At 37.2% G+C, this 26,559-nt stretch overlaps 1 protein-coding gene and 1 long non-coding RNA gene across 2 annotated transcripts in view; one reads left to right on the top strand and one right to left on the bottom strand.

Annotated features, from left to right (window-relative positions):
• Positions 1-25,006, bottom strand: part of LOC129765082 (uncharacterized) — a 49,939-nt gene extending 24,933 nt beyond the window's left edge. The window contains exon 1 of the long non-coding RNA XR_008741354.1: positions 24,525-25,006. This is a non-coding gene — a long non-coding RNA (uncharacterized LOC129765082). The remainder of the gene's footprint in view (positions 1-24,524) is intronic.
• Positions 1-26,559, top strand: part of LOC129765081 (SH3 domain-binding protein 5 homolog) — an 85,470-nt gene that overhangs the window by 29,420 nt on the left and 29,491 nt on the right. The window contains exon 3 of the mRNA XM_055764936.1: positions 19,896-20,192. Coding sequence (XP_055620911.1) covers positions 19,896-20,192 — 297 coding nt within the window. The remainder of the gene's footprint in view (positions 1-19,895; positions 20,193-26,559) is intronic.

Below are 26,559 nucleotides of genomic sequence, written 5' to 3'. Positions count from 1 at the left end.
TTGGATTGTGGGAACTATCGTGCCATCACAATCCTGAATGGTGCCTACAAAATTTTGTCTCAGATCCTCTTCCGCCGTCTATCGCCAATAGTAAGTAGATTTGTGGGAAGTTATCAGGCCGGATTCATGCCCGGTTGCTCGACGACGGACCAGATTTTTACACTGCGGCAGATCCTCCAAGAGTGCCGAGAGTATCAGGTCCCTACACACCACATCTTCGTCGACTTCAAGGCCGCATATGATACAATCGACCGACGACAGCTATGGAGGATCATGGACGAACACGGCTTTCCCCGAAAACTGACAAGACTAATTCAGGCAACGATGAACGGTGTGCGGTGCAGTGTGCGGATCTCAGGTGAGCTGTCGGAATCATTTGAGACTCACAGGAGACTTCGACAAGGCGATGGATTCTCCTGTCTGCTCTTCAACGTGGCGCTGGAAGGTGTTATGCGGAGAGCGGGCTTCAACATGCGGGGCACGATTTTCAACAAGTCTAGTCAGTTTATCTGCTTCGCCGACGACGTGGACATAATCGGAAGAACACATGCGACGGTAGCCGACTTGTATACCCGACTGAAACACGAAGCAGGCCTGATTGGGCTTGGGATCAATGCGTCTAAGACTAAATACATGCTAGCTGGAGGGACTGATCGCAACAGAGTTCTTCTTGGTAGTAGTGTTGTGATCGACGGCGACGAGCACGAGGTGGTAGAGGAATTTGTCTACCTTGGCTCGTTGATAACAACTGACAACAACAACAGCCGTGAAATTCGAAGACGCATTGTCAATGGAAGTCGTGCCTACTATGGGCTCCGCAAATCCTTGAGGTCCAACAAACTCCGACCCCGTACGAAGTGTACCATGTACAAATCCCTAATTCGACCGGTTGTTCTTTATGGGCACGAAGCATGGACGATGCTTGAAGAGGACTCACAAGCGCTTGGAGTTTTCGAACGCCGAGTGCTCAGAACAATATACGGTGCTGTACAGGAAAGCGGAGTATGGAGAAGGAGAATGAACCACGAACTGGCGCAACTCTACGGCGAACCCAGCATTCAGAAAGTCGCCAAGGCTGGACGAGTGCGATGGGCAGGGCATGTTATAAAGTGGAACCCCGATTATCCGCGAGCGGATGATTCGCGGTGCGGATTATTCGCGACAGCGAGTTCCATAGTAAATCTATAGGCTTTCCCGAAATTTGTCAGTGAATGATAGGCTCGTGCACTTTTGTTTTGGTCATGGCTTCCAGATTCTCTCACCACTAGTGTACAAGATCTTGTAGATGGATAGTTTAAAGATTTCTGTATTGATAAAAAATAGTTTTCATGCTGAAATATCTTTTTTTTTAGTTTGAAACTCATGTTTAGTCCTTTATAGTGTTATCCGCGATTTTCGTTATTCGCGGTGAGCTAGCCAGACTATTCCGCGGATAATCGGGGTTCTACTGTATTTTTATTTTCTCTCTTCGCTCTTCTCTCTCTCCTTTTTCCTCTTTCCTCTCTCCTCTCACCTCTTCACTCTCTTCTCCTCTTCCCTCTCTCCTCTAATTTAAACAAATTTAGACAAGAAACAACGTATGAATCTATCCCAATTAGAATGATATGTGTAAGTGATCATTTCACCACCACCACCAGGTGATCATGTTCGTCGCTCGTTCGATTTGACGACTTTTTTTCTTTTGATGAGAAATGTTTATACACTAAAAATCGTTCGATATTTTGAACAACACTTAGTTAGGCCATAATATTTTTCGAAAAACGGGTACTGTAGCGGTATGTGGACGCAGTAAATGGTTATATTTCTTATGGTATTCATTTTACCACCCCCACCCCTACTCGGTTTAGGACCAAAATATTTTGTTGCAGAGTGGTTAGCGCCACACAAATCATGCCTGATTTCATACTGTTTTCTTCCTGATTTTTATTTTCATTCGTTCTGATTTTGGAATGTTATAGTTGGCCACCCTGGTTGGTGTTCCTGAGAAGAGTCAATGGGCAATGTTGCCACATTTTCATCTGTACCAGAAGGGAAAAAATGTTTTTTATCTATACTTTTTCTTCCAATAATCTGTACCAAAAATCTGCAATATTCGTTGCAGAGAAAAATTTGTTTCATTAGCATAAAAAAAACACTCATCAATTTTCTACAAAATATTACATTTACTTACTACAAATACTACATTTGCTGTAAATGTACATTAATATCTGCAAGCTTTGAATTCATCGTGCATTTGATGATGCTTATACATAGTCTTTTTAAATTTAGAGTACATACTATCTATCAATTAAATTTTCGGTATTCAATCAAATCGTTCGATCTTAAAACTTCGTCGTGTCGTTGCTGAGCTGATTTTGAAGCTTATTCTTGTTCTGACTATATTCAAAAAAAAAACGCTCGACGTACGCCGTGAGTGTGGCATAGTGAGACGGTTAGAAACAAGGAATCATAGCGCTGGAAATCCGATCGAACTGTTGGTTCTTTTGGGCATGCAATCATGCAAATGTTTGTTTCCTGAAACGGTAATTTTCTTCCGGAGAAATCTTACTTTTAGGGCACGGAATTCATTGTCCCGATCTGATAAAACTTCTTCGTAGAATCTTGAAAACGCTTCCTCTACAACGTTAGTACTCATTTAATTGGAAAGGTTTCTTGAATCTAACATGGCAACAGCCTTGAGTGTCGCATCATTAAAATCGAATCATTTTCTCATTTGCTTGATCAGTTCCACGAAAAAAACTGCATCAAATATCCCTAAAAATTATCTACATCGCCATCCATTGCCATTCCAACATAAATATTATTGCCGTAATCTGTGCTACATCTGTTTCACCAACTCCACGTGTTATGAATTTATCACTCCAGAAAATCTGTACCAAAAAACATCTGTACCTTTCAAGATAAATCTGTATGTGTGGCACCTCTGCCGATGGGTTGCATGGTTTCGTCGCTTGGAACGCATCAGAACACAAATTCGAACAAGAGAAACTCTGCATTTTTTGGTTTTGCTCAGAACAATGTTAACAAATGTAAACATGTGAACGAAATGTTCAATGCTCGACCATATCCAAATGTGAAATGATGCTCGCCAGGTACAAAGAAACTCATTTCTCCATAGGACTGGCGGTGAGAATTGGATTTATTTCGAGATTCTTAAGCGTCAAATATCATGGGTAAGTCTAGGGGAACCATTAATAGAGGTTCCAGGGCCAAATCAGAAAAGTTTGATCTACTATGCGCAATTCAAACTTGGCGAAACCGTTCATACTGAACACTACCGACAACAAATGATCAATTTGATTCAATTTTTGGATGAAAAACGACCAGAGTACACAGAGCATTCACATGCGGCTTACCCGCCAGATTTAACTTGTTCCACCACCAATTTGCATCGATGGGACACACACATGCTGATTAGCTTTCCAATTCATACAAAAATGTGGGAATGATGAATGGTTTGCTTCCTAAGAGGAACAGTTCTTTTGGCGTGGCATCCACAAATAGTCAGAACGACGGGCAAATCAGTAGCTATCGATGAAAAATACTTTGTGAAGTTTTTCATTTTATAGCAATAAACGAGTGTTTTCTTCGAGAAAAAGTCCGCTTTCATACTAGCACGGTATTCATAACCTTGATGATGCAAAATACGTATGGGTATATAAGTAAAATATGCGTTTTCTCCTCCTTCGTATTATAAAGGCTTCAAATTTTAAAGTTCATTCTGCTTTAGTCTTGAAAAAGTGTGATTCAATGGAAAACTAAATCTTCGCCGGTCAGCAGAATCGACAATGGTGATGGGCGGAGCAAAGGCGGAGTTTTTGTTGCAAATTTTTGTCGTCTCTTTTGAGCTTGAGCTAGGATAGAATATACATTTCGTAGTTGCTCTTCATGAGTGACCTGAACCAGCGAAATTGCACAAAGAACACACTGATTGAGACTTGGGAGTAGCATATCATTCTCATTGTGCATGTTTCGGTGATTCGAGCTTGAAACAGTCAATAACGGGGGAAGGAAAGGAATGTGAGTATGATATTCGCGGCCAGAAGGGTCGCCTCTATACCGTGGTTCCCTTGCGATTATTTCGGAAGGAAAAGTTGTTAGTGGGAATAGGTGAGAAGAGTTAGGATTCACTATGCAAAATAACCATGGATAACAGCTATTATAACCATCTTTCTCAGGGGCTTTAGATCATCTGCTCTGCTTCTCAATTGTTTCAGGTTCTTTTTCGGACATGCTGCTATAAAGATCCGTCATCCGCAGGCGGAATTCCACAAATTTGTGTCGTCACTTTTCCGTCTTTAATTCGAATCTTTGATGTCAGTGCAAGCATTGCACTTAGTGTGCATTGTGCATGTTTTGAGTAGCATGACGGAGCGAATGGATTGAGCGCGACTGATGCACATGAAAGCAGTATACTGAAGGTTTGCCATAGCATACGCATTATTTATACATTTGAGGTGAGTTTGGACAATTGGAATAATAGGTAATGTACGACCTATTGTTGACATTCTTCGCCACTTCTTTACATTCAATACTTTGCCTTCTACTGGGAACCCTAATAGCAGTTTTCCAATATTCGAGTCTAATTTCGATGAACTTTTCTTCGTAATTATCCCTTCATTCAATACATCGTCATCCATACTTTCCTCGCTTCATTTGTATGTTATCAACTTATGTCGTCCAATGAACATTTTTAGATGTGTGTCAGAGAAAAAAATACGCTTCTGAAGCTATGAGACACGACCCTACTCGAGTTGTGTCATTGATATTCCCATTGATATATTCTTTTTGTTTACTCCCTTATGTGCAAGAAACTCGATCGTATCACAAAGGGCAACGAACATGTTGAACGAAGTCTTACGGCAAGCAAGTTGTGATGTCGCACCCTGTATTTGATCGTAAGTCCAAAATTATACAGACAGCATCTTCTCACGTTCTATTTCGTGAATAATTTTTTTTGCCGATATGGTAACTGTAGCGCCAGTAATGCGACTGCTTGACATAATAATTTAATTCGTCGTTAGCTGTTTAAATCAACTACTCGCGTGTTCATTTGCCGTGTAGTTGACGAACTCGCCCACCCCACTCAACGCACATTGCATGCAATAGCACAACGAACCGTGTACTATTCACATGCCAATCAATTATCATTTGAGTTCCTGCTGCATGTCACTAGAGGAAAATCCGCACTCCGGAACGTTTTCATTTGGGAAATCCAATGGACTGAGAAGTTGTTGAATAGCGCGGAAAAATGTTTCCTCTATGCCTTTGTGCAACAAATTATATTTCTATAGACTCGATTCGACCTGGGTGACTGTGATGTCATTAGAGAAGAAAGATACACGAAAGATGTGTTGTTATTGATGGTGATGATGATGGTGAAGGCGGCCGAGATGTTTACGTGATGAAGCGTGGGAACAATTTGGCTGCCTGAAGTGGCCTTGCGGAGGTGAAGGACGGGTGAGATGTTTAGACGGGTTGAATTTTCGTTTTGCCAACACATCAATGTTGCATGCATGTATAATTGAAACATCCCCGAGCACAACCTTGTTGAGTGGAGTAAAATATAGACAAAAAAAAAAAAAGATTCACAAAATTGCTTCCAATTCACTGCGATTTTACAGCTATTTGATTGCCGGGGCGCGGCAATTCAAACTAGAGTGCTGATGCTCAAGCGAACTGCCGGTTGTAATGTTTTCAATGAGAAGGAATTCGGATGGAAATTGCTTCTCAACAGTAATTTACGGTCGGTGCTGAAATGTTTCTTCAACATCAGGAGGATCAGCACGAGATTTGGTACCACGATGCATTTGACGGTTATTTCAAGCAATTCTGTTTGTTTGACAGTTTGAACGTTTTCCGATTACTGTTTGAAATTTTATTGCTATGTGCCCTGTTGCATAGTTATCGGACATCTGTTGAATTGTTGAATTGTTACCCATAGATTGAACCTGATAATATTATATGATCGAACCTTGGAATGTTCTGAACATATTCGCACGATTATTGAAGCAAGATTATAAGATAATTGTCAGAATCTAAAATGACAAAGATATGACAGATAAAGATTACCGTATTTCAAAAATCTTCGAGAGATATTTATGTTGATGAAAGAATTAAATTGATAATATAGTAATTAGGAGTTGGTGCTTTGGTGTTTCAATGCACAACATGTAGTATTGCAATTGCATCACCGGATGGATAGTAACATGAGTATAAATCTATAAAAGTGGTGTACAGTCTACACAGAACCATTCTCCGTTTAAAGGTCCTTTGCTGAACAGCGAGATAATACCAGGTTAAGCTTTTGCTCGGTTGAATGTGTAATTATTGTACAATATATACTCTTTCCCGGAGAACCTCCTTATCTTCGTAGAAAAAGGATCGGTGCTATGCGGAGAAGCACCAAACTCTGCATTATGCATGTTATTTCCAACTCTCCGAATAGAATCTCGACATTTACGGTTTCACTATATCCAGAAAGACAGTCATTGCTATCCCTCATCTTTCATAAAAGTCTGTTTGCATAGTACCACTATTCTCACCGCATTACACAAAACTGTTAGGTAAACCCGAGGAGCAGAAAATTTTGTCCGCTAGAAGGAAAAAGTTAGACACTCAGAACAACGGATCGAAACCCCCCCCCCACGACATGCGTGTGTGTGAGACATGTGCAGCGTCTATCGGGACAAACCGTGCCTATAGTGGAGGTGGAGGTTCGTTAACCTTGATTGGATGACTAGGTTTTTCAGTCAACAATGGTGGTTCGTAGCTCAAGCCGGCGGCGGCGAGGCTTGTGGATAGAATGTTCGGAGCAAGTTGCTCCGATCGAGATATGCGAAAATTAGCTATGCATGAGAAACGGGCCATTAAGAACAACGGCAAGAGTACTATTTCTTCCCGCGGCCAAAAAAAAAAATTATAATCCATGACCTTTCGGAGGCGAGAGAATTACTGTGGCCTCTTCTAGCCACAATACCTTTTTTTTTTCCTTTTTTTATTTCACACGTGTATCGTTTTGCTGTGGGCGTTTGGGGCAATTGTTTGAGTTTGAGGCTGTGGAAGCGCATTTTTGACGAAGAGAGTGGTAACGCCGTGTGGGGCTTCTCCGTTATATTTTTTTTCAAGAAATTAGAACTGTTACAGCAGCTGGAAGCTACTTTCGACACTTTTATGAATCGCTCCTAAGAATTATGCCTTATGATCATATGAGCAGAATTCTTGACCGATCTTGACCATAGATTGAATTCAATATCAATATTCGTACGAGTTGTGAATTTAAAGGGGAATATATTCGTATTGAGAAATTCTATGAAACATGGACAAAATAAACAAAATTGTTGATTATTCTCAAATCGTCTAGATTTGTTCCTTCTTGAAGATATTTGAATCATCATTCATTACGAATTCATTACTTTTTAACCGCTGAACTGTTCCTAAAAAAATACTAATCCTCGCTCCAAATGTATAATTTTAGGTGAAATCTATAAGAAATCCTAACTGTTTATATCATTTTTGGAATGTTGAGGCATCTTTGTGTAACTTATCAAAAATTTAGAATGGTATATGTTTTCGTTTTTGTGATATACAAATATTTCTGATCTATTTTGGCTCATTTTTTGAGCTAGAACTTGGATAGACTCTTAGTTGCTCTCCGTGATTGACCTGAACCAGCGAATACTAAAAACACACCAGATTAGCTTAAGATTAACAATCCAGAAGCTCCGAAACCAATAACCAATGCCGCCTGCGTCCTCACAGTCATCAGGGGAAGAGTAGAATATTCGTGGCCATAGAGGTCGTTTTTATAGTGTGGTGCCCCTGCGATTATCGTGGAGGGGTAAGGTGACATTGGATTTGAGTACAGAGCGAACTTTTTAATTTATAATTATTACTAGCTGACCCGGCAAACTTCGTCCCGCCCAAAATTTGTTTTTGTTATCAATACCTTCAAACATTCACGTTTTCTTACTAAGCGCAAGTTCATGAGTCCAATCGCAGAACTGTTCATTGATTGATTTTCTAATCGACTCCGTAAAATTTCCCTTTTACTATAAAATTCCTAGTACTTCTACTAAAACTCATCATTATAATATCAGATTATTTTCAGACACAATTCTCATTCAAGATTTTTCAGCCACTTTCAAATAACATGTTTCTCCGGTACATAGAATAAATGTTTGATACAGAAAATATGATAGAATAAAGACAGACCCCTCCCCTCTTTTCCCCTTAGAGAGGGGGGAGGAGTGTCTATTCACCATATAAACGTTTCGTGCCCCCTAAAATCTTCACATGCCAAATTTGGCTCCATTTGCATTTGCAGAAATTTGTGTTTCATTTGTGTGACAGCCCACCCTAAGAGAGGGGGGAGGAGTGTCGAGCCACCATAGAAATATTTATTGCATCCTAAAACCTCCACATGCCAAATTTGGTTTCGTTTGCTTGATTAGTTCTCGAGTTATGCAGAACCTTCATTTTTTTCATTTGTATGAGAGCCCCCCCTTAGAGAGGGGGGATGAGTGTCGAACCACCATAGAAACGTTATCGATTCCTAAAACCTCTATATGCTAAGTTCAATTCCATTTGTTTGATTAGTTCTCGAGTTGTTCAGCACCATTCCCTTCCCCTCTTTAGAGAGGAGAAAGAAGTGTCAAACCACCATAAAAACATTTATTGCTCCCTAAAATCTCCATATGCCTAATTAGGTTCCATTTGCTCGAGATTAGTTCTCGACTAATGCAGCAATTTGTGTTTCATTTCTATGAAACCACCCCCTCCCCCCCTCAGAAAGGTGGGAAGAATGTTGAACCACCTTAGCAATGTTTCTTCCCCATAAAACCTCCACATGCCAAATTTAGTTCCATTTGCTTAATTAATTATTGAATTATGCGGAAACTTGTATGGCATCCCCCTCCCCCCTCAGAGAGACGGGCGGAGTGTCTATTTGCCATAGAAACGTTTTGTGACCCCTAAAACCTTCAAATGCCAAATTTGGCATTTTCTTGATTAGTTATTGAATTATGCAGAAATTTGTCTTCCATTTGTTTGGCAGCTCCCCCTTAGAGAGTGGGTGGAGTGTCTAACCACCGTGAAAACATTTATTACGCTCTAAAACCTCCATATACCTAATATGGTTTCGTTTGCTTGATTGATTCTATTCTATTCGAGTAATGCAGAAATTTGAGATTCATTTTTATGGCAACCACACCGACCCGCCACCCCCCCCTTCCTAGGAGAGGGAAGAGGAGTATCTAACCACCATAGAATCATTTATTGCATAGAATCATTTATTAACAGAGAATTATCATGATGGACATAGTATTGTGTTTTGTGCTGTGATAGTTTATGAATATTTAGTGTGAAATATTGCCCTGTGCAGCGAAAGAAGTCTTCGTTCGCGTGCCCTTTTTGTTGAGAAATCAGGATAAGTAGGAGAACGGTTGCCTACAACAACCGATTCTTGTTTAATTTTGCCTTTTTCAGCCGGCCCCGGCGTGCTGTTTTTCTTGTATAGCAGCCGTGGCGGTTTATTCTTTCTTTATTTCTCTTCTCTGTATGGTTGTATAGCGTCCCGCTTTAATCTGTGTTGGCTATGGAATGTTCGGTGTGTAAACTGGGGATAGTGGTAAGCGATCTGCCGGTTTGCTGTATCGGTAAGTGTAGCGGAGTGTTCCACTACAAATGCACACTTCTGAGCAGGCCGACAGCAAAGCTTATCACGGAGAACGTAAATGTTTTTTTCAAATGTAATGACTGTCTATCAGACCAGGGTTGTGGTGAGCAAAGTGATCTTATCTCGGGTGTGCGAAAGGTAGAGAAGGAGGTGATGAAACTATCTTCACTCTCTGACTCGCTTACGGACATGCGAGATCACATTACGGCTCAGCTAGACAGCGCGCTAAAGTGCGGTATGAAAGATTTGAGACAAAATATATGTGAGTCTCTTGAAAAATTGATATGTGAGAGATTGGATTCTATGACAAGTTCATTTTTAACATTTACCGCGCAGAATAATTTAGCTGCAAGGAATGATTCGCTCGATGAACCTGGTGCAATTCCTTCTGAATCGCACCAAAACATTCCTAAACGGAAGAAACGTAAATATCAGAATAATGATAATGATGATGTCATTCTTAATAACATAAGTTTCGCGGATGTAGTCAAAAGTTCAAACAATGCTATTGATAATAATATAAAGAGCAATAGTATCAAGCAAAATAGTCGTAAAACTCAGTCGGTTATTGTAATAAAACCCAAAGAGTCCAAACAAGCTTGCGAGGAAACTCGTAAGCATTTAAAAACAAAACTAGATCCAAAAACACACAAAATTGGGAATTTTAGGAATGGTAGAGATGGCTCCATCATTGTCGAGTGTTCAAATGGAGCCAACATAAATGATGTCAAAAATGATATTGAAAGCAATTTGGGTGAAAATTACCATGCTGTTGTTCCCATATCGGTGCCAAGATTAAAAATTGTGGGCATGAGCGATCAGCATTCCTCCGCCGTTTTCATTGACTATTTAAAGAGTCAAAATGAAAACATCGCAATAAAAGATGTAAAAGTTTTGAAAGTTTTCGAAAATCCACGCTTCACATACAATAAGTATAGCGCTATGATTGAAGTAGATGTTGACACATATAATCAATTTCATGTTCTGTATTTGAATATTGCGGGGTTGTCTTGAATTGAAAAAAGGCAGCTTGCATTTCAATAAATAGCAACCATGTTCCAGAAGAATTGTGAATCAATTTCATGTTCTGTATTTGAATATTGCGGGGTTGTCAACAAACTACGTAGCATTACGTCAGATTGTTGAGGAAAAGCGTCCACTTTTAGTTTTATTATCAGAAACACATATTATTGAAATTGAATCATTTGATCAATATAGTATTCCGGGATACAATGTAGCTGCTTGTTTATCGCATTCTAGACATACTGGCGGTGTTGCTATTTATGTCAAAGAATCAGTTCAATTCAATCTTCGCCTCAACGAAGTTATTGATGGAAACTGGTTTTTGGGCATTACAGTTGAACGTGGCATGAAGATGGGTAATTATGGTGTTTTGTATCATAGCCCCAGCTCAAGTGATCAGCGTTTTGTTGAAATTTTAGAAAACTGGCTCGAAATGTTCCTTGATTCTAGCAAATTAAATATATTAGCTGGTGATTTCAATATCAATTGGCGTGATGACTACAATTCGAACCATCTGAAGCGCTTATCTGATTTCTTCAATTTGAAACAAACAGTAAATGAGTTCACGCGTATTTCCAGGCACAGTAAAACTTTAATTGATCATGTTTATTCCAATTTTGAAACTATTAACACAGTCATTGATACCAATTTGAAAATAACCGATCATGAGACCTTAGTTATCAATATTGTAGATAATTTCGTGCCAAACGACGATTTTGTTAAATTAAAGTGCTGGAGGAAATATTCGAAACATGCTGTTTCGAATCTTGTGATGAGAAGCCTGGATTTTCCATTCGAGGTCGATAATTTAGATGAATCAGCAGCTGTTCTTACTATTACCTTGAAAACGTGTACAAATCAGCTAGTTACGCAAAAGTATGTATCTTTGAAAAACTCGAACAGCTGGTACAATTTGGATCTTTTGCGCCTTAAACGTGAGAGAGACAAATGGTACAACAAATTTCGTAGAACAAATGATGGAAATCACTGGAATATGTACACGATCGCGCGCAATAGATATTCACAATCGATTAAGAAAACTCGTTGTGAATATATTCAGAGGAAGATTGATCAGCATCAAAACAACAGCAAAGAGTTATGGAAAATTTTGAAATCTTTATTGAAACCTAGTAATAGTAAACCGCGGTCCATAGCTTTTCATGGCACACTTGAACAGTCTGAACAGGCTATAGTATCCAAGTTTAATGATTATTTCGTCAATAGTGTTTCATTGATCAATCAGTCCATTGAATTGGTCGATGAACCTGATGAAATAAGACAGCCGGTTGATAGTAATTGTAGATTTGAAAGATTTCACCCAATTACATTAAATGAACCTAGAACTATTTGCTTTTCTTTAGGTAAAACGGCTGGAGTGGATAATGTCAATGCTAGAGTTATTCAAGATTGCTTTCATGTCATTGATCACATCTTGCTGGACCTTATTAATAAGTCTTTATTAACTGGGCATGTGCCTCAGGTGTGGAAGGAATCTTTCATAGTTCCTATTCAAAAGGTTGCTGGAACGATTAAAGCCGAAGAGTTTCGTCCCATCAACATGTTGCACACATTAGAGAAAATATTAGAATTAGTTGTTAAAGGCCAGCTGTTGCAATATTTAAATCTCAACGCTTTGCTAATACCAGAACAATCGGGATATCGAGAAGGACATTCCTGTGAAACCGCATTGAACTTGGTGTTAGCAAAATGGAAAGAGAAATTAGAATGTAAAGATACCATCATTGCTGTTTTCTTGGATCTGAAACGCGCTTTCGAGACAATTTCTAGGCCCTTGTTGTTGAATACGATTAAGCGCTTTGGAATTACGAGTACTGCATATAAATGGTTTGAAAGTTATTTGTATGACAGAACTCAACGGACTATTTTTAATGATTCAATTTCCAGTCCCGTAGGGAATAATCTTGGAGTACCTCAGGGAAGTGTATTAGGGCCCCTTCTATTTATTATGTACATCAACGACATGCGACGAGTTTTACGATTTTGTGATATTAACCTTTTTGCAGATGATACTGTGTTATTCATTGCAGCTAATGATTTGAATCAGGTCGTTTTATATTTGAATGGAGATTTGCGTTCTTTAAGTAGATGGTTGAAGTATAAGCAATTGAAGTTGAATATAAATAAAACTAAATTTATGGTAATCTCGCGAAATCGTTCTAATGAAAACGTCTCTATTATAATTGATGATGAGACCATTGATCGCGTTCGGGAGATGAAATATCTTGGCGTGATTATTGATGACAAACTCAAGTTCAATACTCACATTGACAATGTCATCAGGAAAATTGCCAAGAAGTATGGAATCTTATGCCGATTGAAAAACGATTTAACTATGTGCAGTAAAATACAGCTATACAAATCAATCATCTCTCCTCATTTAGACTTTTGTTCTTCCATATTATTTTTAGCCAATGATACACAAATATCGAGATTACAGCGTTTGCAGAATAAAATAATGCGGTTGATTCTAAAATGTAATAGATTCACTTCCTCATCTTTGATGCTGGACGCTCTAAAATGGTTATCCGTGAAGCAAAGAATTGTTTATTTAACTATGGTGTTCATTTTTAAAGTAGTTCACGGTTTGCTGCCTCGATATTTGTGTGATCGAGTTGAAAGAGGAAGTGATTTCCATAGATATAACACTAGAAACGCGAATGAATTAAGAACACCTAATTTCTTGTCATGTGCTTCACAAAATTCGTTGTACTTCAAAGGAATAAATGTTTTCAATTCGATGCCAAGACATATTAAATGCGCAACAACACTTACAGAATTTAAGAGGCACTGTATTTCACACGTGAAAACTGTGTTTTATTAACAGTCGAACGATTTTTTTTTTTTATTTTATGACGAAGATTTTTATTGACGAAGTTTTATACGAACGGATAATTAATGTGGACAATTTTTGGTAGTTTGTTTTTCAATGTTTTTGAGTAACCTGACGAAGTTTTTTGAACGGATTATATTATGTAGACTATCTAAAATTTTTTTAAATTATCTTTTTTTTAATTAGTATTGATCTCTATTATGTCTGTCATGATGGACTGGTGATGATGGACTATTTTTATTTTTATTTTGTTGTTTTTATAGTTGTATTAGTTGAAAAAAAAAATAAAAGTAGTCTACAAAAGTTTGAGCGTCGCGCGCGTGCCACAGATATAAAGGATATTAAATTGAAAGATTTTTAAGTGCCGGTCTAGGAAATTTTCGTAAAGGAAATTTTCTCGATTTCTCTGAATGAGGATATTCATTGTCAATCCAAAGCAAGGCTGGCGGTTGGACTTGTGCTCTGGTGGACCCTTTGGCTGCAAGGGCCTCGTCGGGACCGTATCGGCTCTGTGGCGGACATGACTGAGTATTGGCTTGTCTTTGGAAATTGCAATTTTTTTGAACTTATATCTGTGAATAAAATCAGTGCGTTTTTTTTGTGTTTGCTAAACTGATTTCAATGTTGAGAAAAAATAAATAAATTATCTTTTAGATAACTCGTCTTGCTCAAACCTCTGTAGGGGAAGGAGGCGGGACCATCATCATCATCATCATTATTGCACCCTAAAACCTCCATATACCTAATTTAGTTTCGTTTGCTTGATTAATTCTCGAGTAATGCAGAAATTTGTCTTTCATTTGTATGGCACAATATTTCATCATATTCATCATATCAGCATCAGCATCATATTCGATGAAAAAAAATTCTTCTACGTATATGATCGAATTTCAACAATGACAGAGTTATTGGACTTTTAATTTCGGGCTCTGTTTGCCTGAATGCCTCAAACTGGCTCTGTTTAAAAAAGTAGAAAAAAATAGAAGAAAATTTACTACAAGGTACAATTGTGAAACATCTGTATCGGTGGATTTAAGTAACATTTTGGAAGTAAAACACTTAGAAGTTTATGGGTTTTAGGGTGTTATTATTAGTATTATAAAAAAAATCATTATAAACTTTATTGTTTCTATCAACTAAATTGAAGCTCTATGATAGCTCTACAATTCGTTCTTTGACACTCAACTCTTGCCTTTTTTAATTTCTCTGCAATATAATTTTATACAATTCCTGATGAGCCTTCAATTAGAATCTTAAAAAATCATTTTTACTCTACTGTCGGAAGAATTTCGAAAAATGATTGTTTTGTTCACTCCGAGCTCTTTCAGCTCCCACGGTACCTCTTTCATAGAAACAATACGTCATGTTGACTTTTGAATACACTTCAAAATTCATTTAATTCTGAGCAAGACCGTTACGAAAATCGATGACAGTTACTTTAAATCGGCCTTTAAAACTTGTTTTTTGTGGTATCCAGTATTCCTCTAGATAGTGAGCAGTCAACAACATATATAAATAGTGAGAGTTGAGTTTAAATTTTGAAAATTGACTATTTAAAGGCTACGAGAACCATTGTTGATTTTTTTCGATTATTGAGGAAACCATGTCTGATGTAAGTCACCACTCTTCTAATTTTTGAACTAATGTTAAACCCCTAAGCAGAACGCTCTTAAAAATCCTCAAATGTTTGTTTTTCTCTCGTGTCCTTAGCCCTATTAACGCGTTGTTTAGCGGCTGTGTGGATTCAAATGAGTGGACTAGTTGTCTCCAACTAGGGGAATTAGGAAATTGTTTTGAATCACCCCTAGTATCAAACGAAAAAAAAATCCCTATGCAAAATATCAGCTCAATCGGTCTTAAGGGAGAGTGGCGCAAAGTGGTCGAAGTTTGATTTTTTTTTTGAAAAACGAGAAATCACCCAAGGGGGCAGTAAACGAAATCGGGGTTAAAAAAATTTATGCCAAATGTCTTAAAATTTAGATCTACTGTAATCTAGAAAAAAAATTATAAAAATTCGACACTCTGGGACTTTTTTCGGAAAACGAAAAAATCGTATGGTTTAGGGTGCCAATGAAAATGACCATCTCGATTTTTCACATGTAACGTCGTGTGAAATGTTGATTTGCACGATAAAATACTCAATCAATATTAGCTCAATTGGACTTCATTTACCAGTGTCGCAGTCGTTAACATTTCAGTTTTTTGAAAACCATTTTTTATCATCGATATCACGTAATTTTTTATCACCGGAAATCGGAGTTTTTTAAAAAAAATTGTTTGATTTTAAATATCTTATAATTGCAAAAAACGTCGATATTTACTGTTAACTTGAAAAAAAATGGTAAAATTAAAATTGTGCTTTCGCGTTTGGTCGTTTTTTCGAGATGACAGTAAATCTCGACGTTTCATGCAATTTTAAGACATTTGGCATCAATTTTTTTGTTTTTTTTTTGGAAGTCCCGATTTTCTTTACTCCACCCTTTGACCTCCCTCCCTTTAGTCAAACTTTGACCGCTTTGCGTCACTTAAGCTGAAATTTTGCATAGGGATTTTTTTTTTCGAGATGGTGAATATTTTGTATAGGTAACTTTTTGAAATTTCAGGGGCGATTTTTTCCCATATATTCATTGGCACCCTAGCGTGGACGTTTTCGAATCTACGGATTTTCAGGAAATACCAGCGTCGTTTGAAAAGTACATGCAAGGTCAGAGAGACGGCACAATTGGCGCGTATCAAGTATGGATAGTTAGTAGTATCTCTTGGATGAACACTAGGGTGCCAATGAAAATGGTCATCTCTAATTTCAAAAAGTTACCTCATAGAAATGTTCACCACGTTCAGACGTCGAGATCTAGTGTCATCTCGAAAAAAAAATTTCATCAAAAATCGATACTCTGGGACTTAGTTTTTTTTTTTCTAGACGAAACATATGGTTTTAAGTGCTAATAAAATAGTTATCTCGATTTTTCTATCGGAACTTGTTGCGAAGTGTTGATTTGCACGATAATATACCCTATGCAAAATATTAGCTCATTCGAACTTCATTTATTAGTGTCACAGACGTAAAAAATGGAGTTTTTTTTAAAACAAAAGATCACCGAAAATCGGGGTTTTCAAAAAAAAATTTCAAAAAACTCAAATTTTAACGTCTGCAACATTTATTAATGAAGCCATTCGTTTCTGCAATCACCTTCTAGTTTGAATAAGAAAAAAAATCCCGGCAGCCATTTTGGAAATCGGACAAAAAATAGTAGCATGTGAGAGTCAAGTCTGGAGAATAGAAGGGATGTAAAACGAGTTGGAACCCTATTTTCATTAACTTTACAACCCCAACTGCTGACGCGTGTGGTGACGAAAACAAAAAATCACTCGATTTCCTTGATTCAAACGAATGCCAAACTCAAACAAACAGATCAAGAAGACAGAGAAATTAAACGTGCGGCAACAATGACAGAGTTCAAGAAAATGTGTATTTCACACGTAAAATATGTTTTGTAAATAGGTTTTATATTTTTTTGTTCCTAAATCATCCATGGGGATAGCTCATTCAAAATTGTCGTAAACTATCTTTTTATAAGATGGTTATATCGAGTATTTCTGAATGTGGCAGATCTCTATCATGTTCTAAGTAGACACTTTTAGATATTGGGTTCGATTCCCAATCTGTCAAGGATCTTCCCGGGTTGGAAATTTTCTTGATATGCCTTAAAAAAACTTTGGGTTTGAAGTTGGGATTATCATTATGATAATGTCGATACGGATAGGACCATTGTTTTTCTTTTAAAGTTTTTGCCTATTTATGATGTTCGATTAATAGAAATTCATGCCTGCAACAGAGTCAGTTCGCTCTTTTGTTTTATAATACTGATATCTTAATTTGGTTAAATAGAAATATTATCTATTAGATAAATCGACCAGTTCAAACCTTTGTAGGGGTATGAGGTGGGTCATCATCATCATCATGAAACTTAATGTGTGTTCATTCGGGTGCCAATAAATGTATGGGAAAAAAAATCGTTCCTAAAATTTCAAAAAGTTACCCTATACAGAGGTGTTTACCACCTCGAAAAAACACCATATTCCAAATATTAGCTCAATCGGACTTAAGGAAGAGTGGCGCAAAGCGGTCAATCGAAAAATCACCCAAGGTATAGGAAATCGGGGTTTTCGAAAAAAAAATTTTGATGCCAAATGTCTTAAAATTGCATGAAACGTCGAGATCTAGTGTCATCTTGGGATACGAGACGAAACATATGAACAAATTCTCCATTCTGAAGGGATAAACAAACTAGAGCGAACGATGTGTATAAGCCTAAAGGAAACTATGTTGAAAAATAAAAAGGTTTACCTTTTGCAATGAAGTAGTTTTTTTTTGCACGAACTTTTCAACCTTCTTTCGTATATCGAATTAAAGGTCATAATTTTGTGTAAATAACCAAACCGACTGAATGGAATTACAAATAATGAAAATAAAAATAAAAATTGCAACAATTAGTCAAGGTTCGAAAACATTTTTCTTTTTGTTTTTTTTAGATTGAAAAACCTTTTTTATTCACGCATGCAATTTGTCCAATTCAGAAATAAATACTCGATATATCCACTTTCAGTCTTCATTATTCCCTTCAGGAGAAATCGAGAACGCACCATAGTCCTCTGACATTGAATCCTACGTCTTGGCAATGGATGCTCACAAAGAATCGACTCTTGGGTGTGAGAATCCACAGGACTTCGTTTCAACATACGTTCATATTGAATAATCAAGTGATTACTTTACAACTGCTTTTATGAAAACGGGACATATCTTCAATCCATTCGACGCAATCGTTCCTCAATACCTATCTGTTCGAGAATTGGATACCGGATCAATCGAAAAAACGTTTCTCATTTGATAAAACGATTATAGGTTTTTTTCAACTGAGACAGAAATCGTCTCGAGCACTCAAGCTGCACTGCTTTGACCCGTTCTCAAATGGCGCTCAACCCTAGCCCTGGACGAATCTTTCAAGTCATCTTTAATCAATCGATGAACGATTTCTAGATATTCGTTTCGTTAGACAGGTTCCGGGATGATCTCACTGGATATAACTTCATTTTCTCCTTGACTGATTTGACCGAGCATTTTTGCAATGTGGACCTTGATCGTCCACTACCCGATTTTCGAAAATACCATTTAGCTAGATGGTGCCTACAATTTCCCCATTTTACTTTATTGTTTTTTTTACGAGAAACAAACTCTTTTGTGTACGCTTTTACCGATATAGCGTATATTGCATCACTATATTATTTGCTTTACTTGACAAATGATGTTCAAATAACATTTTCGTATAAGCAAAATAATTTCGTATAAGCAAAATAATTTTCGTATAAACAAAAGTTTCCAAATCATTATCGTAAAATTAGGGGTGCTGATGAAATATGACAACTGAAGTTTCCACGACAAACATCAATTACACGATGCATACTTCCATCTCCTTCAATACGTTTCACGCACGACAAGCAAAATTCTATAATGTTACCACTGCAATCTGCACAAGGAAAAAGGTTGGATGTGAAATGCGCTCGTTATGGGAAATATATCAAGTTTCCAGAGATCCAAACCGAGCAAGTGTGTGCACTTTTTTTCTTTCTCCTGAACTCTGTCAAAATTGCTGTGATTTTTTTTCTCTACACATAGGATGGAAAATATACGAGACGGTTACGTGGTTATAGTGAGTGCTCGAGAAAAAAAAACCACTAGCAAAAGACAAATATTACACGATAGTTGGAGGAAGCAATCAAGAAAAAAAATGCCATTCACGCTAAAACAGAATGTGACTTACTTTGGCGGTTTACTTTCCATGGTGTGTCTTTCTTTCTATTTTCTGATGTCATAAAACGGTTATAAAGGGTGGTCTCGTAATTGGTGCTGCTGCTGAGGTTGGATACGTAATCGTTTAAAAAGTACGAAAAAGTCGGGTTTCTTCAAAGTTTTTCAGCCACAATAAAAAGTTTTGTTGAATGGTTTTCACTAATGAAACTGTGGAATTCCAGGAATGTGGTAAATCTCTCAAAATGTTTGTCCAAAAAGAGAATTCTTCGAAAACCATTTCAATTATCATGCGCAGTAATTATCTGAAGCATTTAACGGTGAAGACGTAAATGGAAGTATTACAACCTTTGTTCGTCTTTCCGTTTCAACAGACAGTATGGAACTAAGAGCTTTGCTTTTGTTATTCCTATCAGCGTTGCAACGTCCGTTTGTGATATGTTGATTGAAGAAAATGACCTTCTCATCTGTTCATAGTACTTGGATACACATTTGCGGAAGCTTTAAATAAACTTCTTTCATTTTTCCCGCCCTTCCAGGAAGCCAAATCAACCTTCCGCATCCTGATGAACGAATCCACCCGAAGGCTGAAACTTTCGTCCAAGAAGCTCGGTAGCTGCATCGACAAGGCCCGGCCATACTACGAGGCGCTGGACAAGGCCAGAGCGGCTCAGCTGGAATGCCAGACGGCGGCCATCAAGTACCAGCGCGCGAACGAGATACACGCGGCGGCGAAGGAAACGGTGGCGCTGGCGGAGCAACGCTTCATGAGTAATTCGCACGAGTGGCAGTTCGATAACGCCTGGCAGGAGATGCTGAATCATGCCACGATAAAGGTATGCTCGGGGGTGATTGTGTGGACAATGAATGTTGTTATGTTTACTTTAGTTGGTTGTATGTACCATTTTTTGACGTAGGATTACGTCTTTCGGGAACATATTGGGGTGCAAATTGAAAATCGAAAATCGATCACATCGTGAAAATTGTCCAATTGCAAATGCTTATTGCTCAGTCATGTCATGATGGATTGATGAAATTTTTGCGTCAATCGATTTCGGCACTCCATAACAATTTTTTATATTGAAGAAAATAATATATGTCATGAAACTAACTATCGAACAATTAAAAAATCTCAACCCCTATCCTAACCGAAATACCCACTTCTGATTGGTCGAAATTGACGACACATGCGGCGGGTCCCTAACAGAGACATCAAAACCAAGTTGCCTGGGGTAATCGGTATTGCAGATACATGAAAGTAGTGGGGGACTTTTGTTCCCACCGAAATGTGTTCCCTAACAGAGACATCAAAACCAAGCTGCTCGGGGGATATCGTCATTGCAAATACATGAAAGTAGGGGGAGCTTTTGTTCCCACCGAAATATGTTCCCTAACAGAGACATCAAAACCAAGCTGCCTGGGGGAAATCGTCATTACAAATACAGGGGGAGCTTTTGTTCCCACCGAAATATGTTTCTCAACAGAGCCATCAAAACCAAGCTGCCTGGGGGAAATCGACATTGCAAATACATGAAAGTAGGGGGGACTTTTGTTCCTAACGAAATGTGTTCCCTAACAGAGACATCTAAACCAAGCTGCCTGGGGGAAATCGTCATTGCAAATACATGAAAGTAGGGGAAGCTTTTGTTCCCACCGAAATATGTTCCCTAACAGAGACATTAAAACCAAATCATTATCAAATAGTTGAGGGATGTAATGCCTCAAACATATCCAAAATCAACAGATAGCCTAACGGAATCCTACGTCAACTATGCGGTCTTGTCTCGGACTCAACCCTCCTGTGACTTTTCTTCGAAGGTTACATATTTTTGGCATTGTACATTTTGTATTTGGTTTGAGTGAATTATTAAAAATTCCAATTTTAAATTTGGTTAGGATCCCAAACATTGAAATAATAATTAAAAAATGGGGAAAATGATCGTGAATTTAAATTCTTGGGGTATTTTGTTATATATTTTTTATACTCTTATATATTATTTTTATTAATTCATATTTTGTTTGTATTCCCAAATTTAGATTTTTCAAATGTTGGGACCCATTAGTATAGCTCTAATTTATATTTTACGTGTACGAGTTTTTTTTTTGTATATGCGGTTTTTTCAGAATTGTGGTTTGTATACGTGAGAGTTTTTTCAGAATATTAAGAACATTGGCCATTGTACCGTGCAATGGGTGCAAAAAATGGTTTTCTATATATTTAGAAACTGTGATTGGGGCTCTTTAAAAAATGTATATGCACGGTTTTTTTAATATGTGAATATTTTCATTTTTTAATCGTTCTGTATTATCAAAAAATATTAATTTTTGTTTGTACCGCGGAATGCTCTATAAATTGTGGAAAAATAATATTTTTAAAACTCATATGAACATATTTAAATAAAAATCAGCCGAGGGCTCCAAAATTCATTTTTTCAAAATTTTAAAATTTCAAAAAGTATTTTTTGTGTTGCCTTCAATGCTTTTCAAATAATAAAAAATGTTCAGAATACAAGTACGAACAAATAAAAATAAAAACTATAGCAGCAGTAATGGCACTTATATAAAAAATTAGAAAGAATCGGAAATTTCAAAATACAGGGCGAATATATATATACAGTCTCCAATTTTTTTTCACTGTATATAATCGAGTCAATCAAATAGGTTTTTTTTTTTGATATTAGGTTTCTTCGGACAACAGACAGACAACAGATGGCGTAACTTGATTATTATTCCAGGGAATCAAATTATCAGACATTCGTTGGAAACCTGCTGTCATTGTGCGTCTTTTTCAGTATATGTCAAAAAGTTGAAGCGTAAACAACATAGTTTTTTACCACTTCGAATATGTCGAATATCGTACCAACGAGAGCGTTTTTGCGAGGTGTGTTACTTCATTACTTCAATATGAAGAAAAAAGCTGCGGAAAGTCATCGCATTTTGGTGGAAGTTTATGGTGAATGGGAGGTCCTATATCAGCCGCCGTATTCTCCAGACATTGCTCCGTCCGATTACTATCTTTTTCGATCGATGCAACATGGTCTGGTTGACCAGCACTTCTCCAATTTCAAATTCAAAGTCAAAAATTGGATCGATTCGTAGTTAGCCGACAAACCGGCCGATTATTTCCGCAAAGGGATCCGTGAATTTCCAGGACGATGGGAAAGTGACTAGCGATGGGCAATACTTTGAATATTAAATTTGTAACCTTTTTTGCAGAATAAATCATTAATTTTTGAAAAAAAACTAAGAAACTTACCGGTACTCCTATTATATAATCGAGTCCTGTACAATAAAATATTATCTTTTTGTGTACCGACCAAGGATAACATACTTCTGAAGAAATCACACATGTCAAACAATTTTTAACACATTTAAATTAAAAAAAGGAATACTGGGTCTCAAAATTAAACAATGTTTTTATCAATTTTGAAATGCCAAAAATTATAAATTTTAATTTTTGTATCGCGCAATACTCTAAAGCTATTGAAAATAAATCTGACATCAAAAACACGTACCAAAACATTTAAATTAGAATTCGATGAGTACGAGGCTAGAAATTTAAAAAAAATATATGTGGGACTAAAAATATATCCAAAGTAGACATCGAAGAGAAAAAATATCTGGAATTCTTACCATCCTGTAAATGTGATCAAAATTTCGACTATGACTTGAAGTGTTCACACCAAAATATAACGAAAAATAAGATGGCTTATCAGTTCTTCAAAATTTACTGTAGCTTAAAAATAAGCTCAATAAATATTTTTTCGCAAAATCTTATTACTGGTCGGACTCGAATTTATACAGCTTGAAAAAAAATATTTATATTTCAAAAGTGATTTATTTCAAGAAAAAATATAACCTTTCGACGTTAAGATGAAATTAAAGTGGCTATTGTAAGTACAGAGGGGTAAAAATCGTGATTTTTGAAGGTTTTGCTTGGATTTTTACCAGGAATTGTTTATATCGATATTGCAGCGAAATTAAGGAAGATAGAAGTTGGGTGTCAAAGAACAAATTGTAAAACGGTTAGAGAGCTTTGATTTGATTGATAGAAACAATCAAGTTTAATAAGAATTTTTGAGATACAATTAATAATTACACATTAAAAATTACAAACTTTTAAGATTTTCACTTCCAAAATGTTATTTGAATCCACTAATTTAGATGTTCTCTATATGCTGCACTAATTTTTTTTTGTCTTTCAAATGGAAGCAGCAGAATCGTCTTACGTAGAGCCAGTTTGAGGCAACAGAGTCCGAAACAAAAAAAAGTTCTATAACTCTGTCATTATTGAAATTTGAACATTTGTGTAGAAGAATTTTTTTCATCAAATTTTATCGTCTATCACTCCCTGAGTGATTCTGGATTATATTTTTTTATGTGAGAAAGGTGTTTTCTGACTTTGAGGGGATTTTAATTTAAATTATTCTGTTATACAGCCCGGACTCGATTATTTACAGTCTCGGATTGCTTTTCACTGTATATAATCGAGTCCTCTATATAATCTTTTTTAACTCGTTTTTATGCCTGTATTTTTGGTTTTTTTTAAATATGAGAGAAGATTAATTTTTAATTCCTCCCCCTAAAATCAGAAAACACCTTTCTTACATAAAAAAAATTATCCAGATTCTCAGAAGGTGATAGACGATCATATTAGATGAAAAAAATCCTTTCAATAATGACAGAGTTATAAAACTTTCTTTTGTTTCGGACACTGTTGCCTCAAACTGGCTCTACATTGAAAAGTGCGCTACGGAAGACGATTCTGTTGCTTCCCTTTGAAAGATGAGAAAATTTAGTATGGTATAATTGAGTAATTTAATAATATAATTAGTAAATATAATTATAGTAAAAAATATAATTTAGTAAATTTAGTATTTAGTATAACTAACGTATGCATGAAAAAATGGACTAATTACGGATGGCGATGAAGAATAAACTACAAAAGATAATTCAATGCACCAAAGTTTCCTTAAGTCCTACATTAATTAAGTTAAGACGCTCTGCCGGGCAGCCTTACGGCAGTTGGAAGGAACCTAAGCCGTGTTCGATGAAAAGACGTATGTCGTCATTTTCTTCAGCTCTTTCATGACCTTGGCGATCGTCAGCCACAGTAGGACCTTTTTCGGAAACTTGGTATGGGAGATATACTTGACGTCAAGACTTACCTCCTCATTACATCTCCCTTCGCGGGGGACGTGAAGTACCCAGTCTTCTGCTAGTCGTTGCCGTCTAGCATTACGTAGCCGGAAATATGCTTTTCACAAGCAACTTCAGCCGATCCTTCTTGGTTGATTGCCTGCTGCTTCTAGGTAATTGCCTGCTGCTGGTAATTGACGTGTAACTGTCTGCTGTACTTCCGACCTTTTGAAGAAAGCTTAACGTAGGATTAAAAGAAAATTTGGTCAATTGAATTATCTTTTATAGTATTTTTTTCGATTGCCATCTGAAATTAAAACATTTTTTTTGGACAGATTGTCTGTCTTGTTCAACACTCAAAGCAGTGAACGTCGCCTGTTCTGCATGTTTCACGACATCACAAGGGCTTCGTTTCCCTTTAAGCTGAGAATGCGAATGGATAACTCATTCCCTGCTGCTTCTGGACTATAAACAACGCATCGGATTGACGTCATGACATTTGACCACCTTATACAGAGAATGCATGCACTGTGGCAACCTTACCTTACAACCTTGTCGCTGCGATGGACGACATTTACGTTAATCTGGACCATATGTATTATATATTATAATCCACTTATAACGATTTGATGGAAAACAACCCATATTGTATTTTAAATTTGTTCCATTACTATCACAGATCATTTCTGTTCACTTTTGATTAACTTGCTTGCACTGAGGGCGGACGTGTGATGCTGCAAGATGGAACGTGTTCATAGTCTTTAAGGTGATCATCTGCATGGAAAATTGAAATTAATTATCTCGAAAAGTGCAAGATGTGTATATCTTATTGCTTCAAGCCACATGTGCACTTTGTTCATGCCCTGTATACTAAGGCAGTTTTTTTCAAAATGTGTGCCGAACACGATTTTTTAAAGCTGCTGATAAAGTTTTGCACGATTTTTTTATGCGACTTTTTTGTGCGATCTCTATCCCCCGCACAAAATAAGATTTGCCTGTACAATATTTTCCATAGTGATTAGATTTGGGGGCTCTTTTTACATGCTTACACAGACAGGTCCTTTGATTAAAACATCGAAAGAATAACAAACATATTGAAAAATTTCGCTTTCAGCCCGCCAAATAAATAGAAATTGGATGAAAATGGTCAAACAGCTTTTTTCAGACTTGATTCTGTTCTAGAGTTAAAAGCTAGCGCAATGCGATACGTCCGTTTTTGAAAACTGAAACGTACATATTTAAATGGGAAACTGGACTTGGTCCTTGGTAATCGGACATTTGAGGTCCTAATATGCTTACAAAAAGTCGCACCACCTGTTTTCACAATTCTTTACTTTATTCCCTGAAGCGCAAGGGTGAAATGGTCTGTTGTTTCTGCAGTTGAAATCAAACCGTGGCCCGCGTGAGAATTTATTCATGTTCCAATGCTCTGTTTCTGCATTCCTATACTCCAATGAAGGTTCCGAACCTCCGTCATGCTGTTTCGCTTTGTGTATTCACGTATCGGAGCGGGAAGTCTCGCACCAGTGCGGATGACTTTTCTTTTCTGCTTCCACACGTAGAATTTGGTTGTTCCCAACCGACTGTTGTTTTTCTGCTCATTTGCGTGTTATTCTTCCGTGACGTGTAACCGTTGTTTATGTGGCTGGGTCTCCAGCCGGTGCAGTTTTTTTTGTCGCTAAATGCAACGCAGGCATTCACATGAAGAATTTTGTGCGGTGTTTTAAAACGCAATAATCCAAACACATCAACAGATCCTCCTGATGTTCAAATGTCGTTCTCACTAAAAGAAAATCGACAAATCTTCACTGCTGTCGGTTCGTGACCTGCATACTAAAACTGCCTTCGCCGTTGTTTGATTGGACGATTTTGATTCGTCGCAAAATGCAGCAATCCACGGCGAAAACCTTTTGCGCCCCATGAAATTTCAACGAACGTGCGTTGATTGCATACTATAAGATTTAAAGCCACAGTCAGCGCTCGTTCGTTCCAAGTTCTCCACGGTTGTGTAATTATGCATATCTTCGTCTATGAAGTAATATATGGCTGCAAAAATATACCTGT

The sequence above is a fragment of the Toxorhynchites rutilus genome, chromosome 2 (assembly GCF_029784135.1).
Source record: "Toxorhynchites rutilus septentrionalis strain SRP chromosome 2, ASM2978413v1, whole genome shotgun sequence".
In the NCBI taxonomy this organism is placed as follows: Eukaryota; Metazoa; Arthropoda; class Insecta; order Diptera; family Culicidae; genus Toxorhynchites; species Toxorhynchites rutilus.
Note: the sequence above shows the minus strand (reverse complement) of the source record. Positions and strands in the feature narration are given on the sequence as shown.